Source organism: Branchiostoma floridae, chromosome 18 (genome assembly GCF_000003815.2).
Source record: "Branchiostoma floridae strain S238N-H82 chromosome 18, Bfl_VNyyK, whole genome shotgun sequence".
Taxonomy (NCBI): Eukaryota; Metazoa; Chordata; class Leptocardii; order Amphioxiformes; family Branchiostomatidae; genus Branchiostoma; species Branchiostoma floridae.
Genome location: NC_049996.1, coordinates 2,054,507 through 2,063,539, shown reverse-complemented (window position 1 = coordinate 2,063,539; position 9,033 = coordinate 2,054,507). Strand labels below are relative to the sequence as shown.

The following is a 9,033-nucleotide window of genomic DNA, read 5'->3' as shown; positions in this document are numbered from 1 at the left end:
TTCATTAAATTGAATGGTGTTTACAGCCATGCACATCGTTATACATATACATACGTTCGAAGAAAGTTGATATTTTTAGATTGCATATAGTGTCAGTAATGTTATGAACTCATTCACCAGAAACTTGAAATGCCACGTTTATGTCTTTTTCATTTGTCCTTTAAAGCCTTCAAATTGTAACAAAATAAGTAAAAATGCTGAGGTTTACAGCAAAGTATTACTATCATTTCACTTCAACAGAAAATTTCCAAATAAATAGTTTCACTGTTCCTGTTATGTTGAACATGTCGCCTCAAAGTTCAAACTTCGCGCATATCGGATTAGATGTCACCTTAAATTCATTTGTTATCTCTTGAATGAATATCATCTTTTATTCGGTATTCAAAGACCAAAATAAACGAATTGTCAATATAACCATTTACGTGCTGTTGAATATCTTAAAATCCAGCAAATGAATTGTCCGTTTCAATGGATCTTAGCTACATGTATTATTGCGGGACCACCTTATACTAAGTTTAGAACCCCTATCTTAAATTCTATATCACACAAGTCCATTGGTGCCCACTCCATGTTATATACACGTTGATGAAGGCTAGACTTCCAAGTAATATACAATAGTGACTGATGAAATCAAAATGTAAATGTATGACACCTAAAACTTCTGTCCGTTTCCAAATTCTATCCAGTTGCTTTAGCAACTGTTATCATGAACTTTATTGCACGACATTTGCACATGGTACAAAGTATGGCAACGAATATTACACAAAGTACAAAGATAGGTATAAAGAATAAGTCTTAACATCCTAAATAACATAATGAGGGCTAACACAAGTCTTTGATATAAGATAACAATGGAGTTGGGCTAATCATTAATTTCATTATTTTTTCTAATAGCAAAGCAGTCTTTGATATATTTGCCTATCTTTGCATTATGGGATTTGTGGCATCTAAAGATATATGTAAGATAATAAGTGAGACTGTGTATGTAGCCTTATTAGCGACTTGTTCTTGTTCTCCAGTACCCTTTTTCTCTTCATTTCTTGCCATCACCCAGCTTGTCTCCCCCTGAAGTAGCCTCGATGCCACTATCTACTTCGTCCGCCGTGTCTGTACATGTACTTTGTCCTCCTTGTCTATATGTGTTGTTTGCACTGTCGCCTCCTATCCAAACACAGTCTTTTAACCCTCAATCTTTTACTCCATCGTTGGCACCGCCTTTGCAAGCCTTCTGGCCTTAAACAACTTTATCCACATCCTTTGCAGGTTCTGCTTTGGCCTCTTCTTGTGGTCCTTTACCAGTGTCTGCACCATTCTTAGCACCCCCTTTGCCATCAACAGCTGCGGCATCACGGGTGACTTTATCCACATCTTGTGGCTGACCTGCTTTGGCCCCATCTACTTTAGCGCTTGCTGGTTTCTCCTCTTGAGGACTCCCATCATCTTCGTGACTCCCCGAGCTCTTAGACCCACTGACCCCACTGTCAACGCTGACACTGTCATCCTTATCCTTAGACCCGCTCACTCCACTGTCATCAATGATCGTGTCTTCCTTGTCTTCACTGCGATGCACTTCTGCTTCGGCAGTGAGCGACTTGCCGCCAAAATTTACGTATTCGGCTTCGTCTCCACCCCCGTTGGACGGAACTACATCATCATTCTTTCCATCCGCACTTTGACCTTGGGCATTGTCACTGGTAACCTTAGCAACGTCTTGAGAAGCTCCACCTCCTTCCTTGGCCACATTCTTGGCGCCAGCTTGGCCGCCAGTCTGGCCCTTTGCAGCAGACTTGGCGGCACCTTGTGCACCTGTGCCACTACCATCTGCCTTAGCCCCACCTGCGTCTTTACCCTTACCCTCAGCCTGAGCTCCTTTGGGTTTAGCTGCGCTCCCAGCGTCTTTGACCTTGGCCCCTGCCTCGATGGCCTTGGTCCAAGCCTGCCCGGCTTTCCCCTCACCCCGGCCCACTTTGGCCCCTTCCTGGCCCGGCTTGGCCCCTGCCTGGATCGCCTTGGTCCAAGCCTGTCCGGCCTTCCCCTGGACCGCTTTGGCCGCCCCCTGGCCTGGCTTGGCCCCTCCTTGGCCGGGCTTGGCTTGGCCTGGCTTTGCCCCTGGCTTCCCCCCTTTCCCTTTATCAGCCGCAGGTCCTCCTAGATCCCTCTTCTTGTCAGGGAAGATCATGTAGATGAGCGGATTGACTGCAGCGTTGATGGGGATCATGATGAGCGCCGCCCACGGCGTCAGGTCTACGGACACGGGGCTACCGTCCCATCCGGCCATCCCAAACAGCACAACGGGCAGCCAACAGGAAAGGTTAGTGAACGACACCGCAAAGAGACGATGACTGAAAGCCATCTCCTCAATGGCCTCCCCTTCATCATCATACTCCACCTCCCTCTGGGTATCCACCACAAACATGAAAATGTAGTACACAATCAGCATCACGGAGGCACAGAAGTTAAAGATGATGAAGAGAAAGGCAGAATACTCAAACCCAACGGGCAAGTCCCCAGCAATATACATTGGGAGGCACACTGTGCTCTTAGCATAGAACTTGTTCCCAAAGTAAGGAATCCCAAACATGGGAATAAGAGCCAAAAAGGCCAGGGCAAGCCAGGAGACGCCCAAGATGACAGCCGTCATCTTTAGCGTTATCCATTGAGGCAACGCAGGCCTCTCTTTCTCCCCATACTTCTTCCTAAACTGCAGATCATAGAAGGCATAAATGCACTCCTCAAATACAGCTACGGGGAGGGCAACGAAGGGGATCTCTGCAGCAAGGGTGAACAAGAACCCTGTAAACTGGCAGAGCCCTCCTTGCTTCCATGCCTCTGCGTTTTCGATGTAGCGTCCGCGGTAGTGCTCGTCCGCAGAGGCAATGATGATGCAATACACGCCCATGATTGCATCAGCTATGTGAAGGTTCAGGAAAGTGAAGTCCAGGATCTTGATTTTTTTCAGGGCGCCTTTCTGTTTGACCAGACGTCGCACGATGAACAGGATGTTCCCGAGGAAGGCAAACCAGCCCAGTACCCACAGGACAATCCGCAGCTCCTGGAAAATGATATGTTGATCTGTGAGAAGTGTTTAGATTAAGGAAAAGCTCTTTGATAAGACAACTCCAAGCAGTTAATGCCAGGTGCATTTATCTCATTGACTAATCAAGTACCAATACACTTGCTTTGGTTACTATAAATACTATAGCCTTCCCATATCTTTATTGACTGTCAATAGTAACTTTGATTGTACAACTGATAAACCCTGTTTTTGAAAGGCCCAGACGTGAGACCAAGAAGTCTTGGATTCATTTACTGGTATTACTTGCTAGACGTTGTGTTTTTACAAAACAACTGCAACTTTCTTCACTCCACTCAGGTATAAAAATAGGTACCTGATATCAGTTGGGGAGGTAAAAGACGGTAGAATAATGTCCTGGACACAGTAGGTAGCAACCCACTGCCCCTATAGTCTAAAAAAACACTATGGACTACCTTATAAGTTTACCTTTTAACCCCCAGACCCATTCTTTTCACTTCTACCCACATTTAATGTAAAGTAAATATTAATCCCGAAATTTGCTGGGAGAGAATCACATCACAGAACCCACATATTATAGGAAAGGTGGGATCCTTCGTCTTCCACTGTCTCATGAAAAGAAGTCGAACCCAAAAAGTTACAGTTTAGAGTTAGTGCAACCAGCACGCCCAGATGATGATGATGATTTCCGACTAGAGTAGACATATTCTATACTGTTCTACACTGTTTGTTTTTTTGTTCGTTTGTTTGTCTCCTTTTATGTTATCTGCAATCAGCCCTTGGGCATGAATTTGCAATAAACTATTATTATTATATCAAATGATAACTAAAGACTATTCTCACTCTGTTTTCAATGAGGTTATCACATGAGGCGATGGCATCCTTTGGTGGGGTGAACGTCCTCAGCTTCAGACCAGCCTCTTGTTGAGCGATGCAGATGAGCTGGTAACTGTCTGTATGCCTGAAACACGGAATAGCAAGAAAATAAAAGATATGCCTAATAAATTATTCTTGCATTGAGCCTGAGCTGTTTTCAAGCAAGCACTACATCCAAATTAATAATAATATTCATTGCATGTTCAGGCCTGTGTGCTAAATACACAAAGGACTCATATGTGGTCTAATGTATGGAAAGGAAAAACTAAGCTTATAGAGAAATTTTAAACTAGATTAGATAAGAAAAATAACTAATACATTGTGTATTTCTATAGGAAACATCATATACTATGAATCGTTAATCCCTACTAATCCGTTAATGTTTTTCTCTCTTTTTGAAACATGTGGAGGTATATTTATATATTGCGTTAATCATATGATCATTAATGATAACCAAAAGTTCAGAATTGTTAATGACGCATATTGCACAAGCATGGCAAGTAAAAAAAAACTGGAAAAAACTCTCTACTCCTAAATTGCTAAATATTATTAAACACTATTAAACTACCATAGTGGTCGATTCCTATAAACTTGTGCCATATTTACAATATCACACTAGTATTACATAGATTTTCTGTAATTTCATTCACTTTGCATCACTTGTACATGTACAAGCAATGGCTGTAAAATGATAAAAGGTATAATGCACAGTCAATCTTGGCAATAATCGCTTGAAGAATGTAAGATATTTGGGAGGGTCAAATTCTATGTTAAAAGTTACAGTTTAACTTTGATTCAGAATGATTTCTACCAAAACAGTCAAACTGGGTGTCAACAACCACTCAAGGGACCATGAAAATGAGGGTGGTTGCTCTAGAGAAAGGGACTGTGTAAAATTGTCTGTGGCTGTTTTGTTAATGTAGCTTATAATTGGTGGTGGTTTGACTGTATCTTATGTTTTGGAAACACTCACAGCTCAGTGACAGTTGTTAGGCCACTGAATAGGTCCAGTTTGTACACTTGCAACAGGTTCTCTTGTATATGCCTGGAAGATACAAATGTTACAAGGTAATAAACATAAATGTTATTTCTTTAAAGAAGAAAATAACTAATCCATTCTATGACCATATGACCATAAACTCCATGAGAATTGAGGCGAAAATGTGTCACCGAAACCACTCACTTTACAAAGTATGAGTAAACAAGACATTTATTTAGTACCCGGTACTAAGAAGGGCAGGCAAGTCATTTGATTAGCAACTCATTCTCTTAGTAACTAGAACTGAAAAAAATGTAGGTTCCATTGGAGAATCCAGTGCAATGGTATGCTGGTTAGGTAATAAGTCCAATCCCAAGTCAAGTCATACCACAGCATTTAAAAATGGAACAATCATACATACTTTCTCTGCTTTGAGAAAGTATGCATAATTATATATAGGAATTCAACACACAAACACAATTACCAATGGTCTAGTCCCCTGCTTTAGTGATTTGCACAAAGTTGTGTGGCCCAAGGGCTTTGAATCAGAGATGGGCACTGCCATAATTACCACCAAGTGTGGAACTTTAACTTTTCCTTTTAATTACATATGTCATCAACTTACAGTTCATTCAGATCTCTCAGTGGTGCGAAGACTCCAGATTCTATATTCTTGATTCTGTTTCCACGTAGGTTTCTGAAACACAGTGTCAGACAATAAAAATAAATACTAGAAAAGGCTACATTTGCAAACAAATAGATAGTGTTTACCTTCACATGGTCTAGCCTAATAAACTACTGCTCTGTTAATTCTTACTCAAACATATTCTTTCATATAACATGCATTGGCATAATACCGGTAGTAAGACTTATACCGGTAGATTAAAAATACTGGAACTTATAGAGATCTACACATGCAACAATAGTTATTTCTGAGCTGTGCACACTTCAGACATCTAGGTGTCCAATACACCATTTACAAAGCATCGATAACAATGCATTCGAAGACAACAAGGCCAAAAGTTTTCAGTATACTTTTTTTTAAATTTCGGGGTAGGCAGCTCGTCGTGGGACAAACACACTGTCACATTCATTGCCAAATTTATATAGATCATAATTACACATGCTCACGGCACAAGACGAACATGATTCAACAACAATCTTGAATTTCTGTTGGTGACCTACAACTCATGTAAAAGTGTGAAGAACCGTTGCATAATAGCCCGGATCTACGACTGAATGGGCAAAATTGAACGTACGCAGCCATTTTCCCGCCATTTTTATATCTACGCTAGCAGTGAAGTGTTACGTCATAGCGGTTGTGACGGACAGAAGTTAAATGAAAATTCTTGACAGTATACGTCCGTTTTCTCATGACATTTTGTATGCTCATGCAGGTTTATGTTTTATGCATTTACTGACAGAAAAGGAAGGAACATCAGAGGATGTATAAATGTACATAGCGGCAGTTAATATTGTGCCGTGTTTCTTCCTACCGGTATTTTGTACCCCCTCCCAACCACGCGCCCGTTCGCTGTGTAATTCCGCGGCGTGTTACAATTACAATATTACGCTTTTAGCAGGACAAGAGTGGCAGAAAAGTTACACAGAAGAAGTGGCAAGGGTAACCTATAACAGCAACATGTAACTGGAGAAAATGATGCGTTGACAATTTGTCAAATCAGTATGGCTAGAGAAATCGTCGTAAACGTACCGGTATTATGATAATAGATGTTACAGGCCCGTAGCCAGGATTTTGGTTGGGGGGGGGGGTTCTTTTTAGTACTTGAGGGACCATCGAGTGCCCGCGAGACTCACGCCGAAGGCGTGAGCTGCCTAGAGGGCTCCAGGGGCATTGAAAAATACTTCTTAGTAAGGCGTCAGTAGGGCTGATAAATGTTAAAAGCATATTTCATAATTTTATACAGATTCACTCACAGGGTCCTAAGCCTTTGAAGGTCTGCGAATGGTTCATTCACAACAGCAGTGAGCATATTGTAGCTCAGATCCCTGTAACAAAATATTTGAGACATGTTGCTTTAGTTATTACAGTCAAACCTATACAATCAACCTATCAGACTTCTACAAAACGTCCAACTGTCCACAAAGTCCAGGGTTCATCAAGTGTATGTCCCACGGGGCCACATAAGGGTCACGACCGAAAGTGCCAAAAAGCAGCCTGTGAATTTTGTGGCAGGGCCCCTTTTTCCAATTGTGACCTAAGCTTAAGTGGTCTTCTAGAACAGTTTTGACTGTATGCTTCAAAGCTGTCATATGGATGAAAATTGTTGTCTGGATGGCATTTCAGTACCAAGTATAGAAATAAGAGTTTGACTTTTTATCACAAATAATGGCCCTTCTAATGGCTTTGTAACTCCATTATTCTTTGAACCATAAAATGTTGGAAAGTTCAACACTATCATCATCATCATCATTAGTCCCATATATCACAACAATATATTGTGGAAACTTCATATGATAACTTCAGTAAATACAAGATTATATCCACTATACACCCTTATCAACATAGAAAATATTCTTTGAATGTTTACAAATGTACTGTACCAAGTATTAAGCCAAATGTGACTTACAGCACAAGCAGGTTCTTCAGATTTAGGAATATCTCGTTTGTCAGAGTCCACAGTCCAACGTTCTTCAGAACACTGAAAAAAACAAAATGCAGAATTTAAATGTCAGGATGAGCAGCCAAAGGGTTACAAAAAAGAAACAGTTTCTGCATATTGATAAAGGGGAGAACAAGACTTTAAAACAACATCTTAAAACTTACAGTTCAGCCATGTAACTGAACCGTTGGAAGGTCACATCAGTCCAGTTGGAACCCCGCATCTCCGCTAGCTCAGCAAAGAAGGAATTGCTGAGATCACTGCAAAATACATGTTACAAAGCATTCTTTTAGACAATGAAACTGCTAGCCTCTACTCTTTCAGTCTATGCAGCACCTGTAACATAGTCACAACAAGCTTGAAACAAGGTGTATTGGTTTTAGCACAGATTCTGCTTACATGTTGCAAAACACAATTGGTATTATCTCAGATATTATGATATCTGCTAAAATTCAGCTCATTAAATACTGGCACCGTTTGGTAAACTTACCTGAGGACTCTCTGCTTCGCGATGCATACAATACTGTATTTACTGGTGATCATGACTGGATTAATCATGTTAAAGACATTCTCAATTACCATGGCTTTGGACATATATGGGTGAAACCTGAGTCGTATAAACTAGATTACATTGCCGACCAACTTCGCTACCGTCTACAAGATACATTTATACAGGAGTGGTTTAGTCGCATAAAAAGCAATTCAAAACTGTCTTTTCTTAACAAATCGAAAAAGTGTTATGAAGAAGAGACATACTTTTATGATATATATAACTTTGAAATTCGTAAAGCGATAACCCAGTTAAGAATCAGCAGTCATAAATTGAACATAGAAACAGGCAGGTATCATAATGTAGCGCCTGACCAAAGGTTTTGCCCATTCTGTCCAAAGCAAATTGAAGATGAATTTCACTTTGTCATGATGTGCAGTAGGTACAATGTTTCACGTAGTGAGTTATTCACATTCCTCGAATCAAATACAACAGATTTTAAGAGACTCAATGATACAGACAGATTTGATTATATATCCAGATGTAATAACTCCCACAATGCTAAAATAGGCAAATATATGAAAGACTGCTTTGTCATAAGAAAAAATGCCGAAACTCATAATTAGCCCCACTCGATTGTAATACAATATCAATGATTTAGGCTAGCTCTTATTGTTCTAGAAATTAGGATGCCAATTATTTCATTCTATATTCATAATCTGCATATGTACTAAGTTTGATACTTGTTTTAGTAATAAGGATGATAAGTTTGTTTCTTCTTTTTTTTTTTTGCCATACATTGTACCGTGTACGATCGTTGTGCAATAAAGTTCTTCTTTCTATCTTCTACAAAACTGCCATGCCCCTGAAATCAAAGCTGGACAAAAACAAAGCATTGCTAACTAACACTAACATCACATATCAAAACCGGGGCCTGTTCAGGATGGTTGTGGAAACAAGAAATATAAAATGTATATTACGCAAAAACATAGACAAATAATGCCCATGACTATTCTCTTTATGTCTTGTG

At 40.2% G+C, this 9,033-nt stretch overlaps 1 protein-coding gene across 1 annotated transcript in view; it reads right to left on the bottom strand.

The window, feature by feature from the left end:
* Positions 1-959: 959 nt before the first annotated feature.
* LOC118405650 (G-protein coupled receptor GRL101-like) overlaps positions 960-9,033 on the bottom strand; it is a 33,971-nt gene continuing 25,897 nt past the window's right edge. The window contains exons 4-10 of the mRNA XM_035805222.1: positions 7,678-7,773; positions 7,481-7,552; positions 6,828-6,899; positions 5,515-5,586; positions 4,884-4,955; positions 3,878-3,995; positions 960-3,052 (exon numbers count right to left, since the gene is read on the bottom strand). Of these exons, the coding sequence (XP_035661115.1) occupies positions 1,235-3,052; positions 3,878-3,995; positions 4,884-4,955; positions 5,515-5,586; positions 6,828-6,899; positions 7,481-7,552; positions 7,678-7,773 (2,320 nt within the window). The 3' untranslated portion in view covers positions 960-1,234. The remainder of the gene's footprint in view (positions 3,053-3,877; positions 3,996-4,883; positions 4,956-5,514; positions 5,587-6,827; positions 6,900-7,480; positions 7,553-7,677; positions 7,774-9,033) is intronic.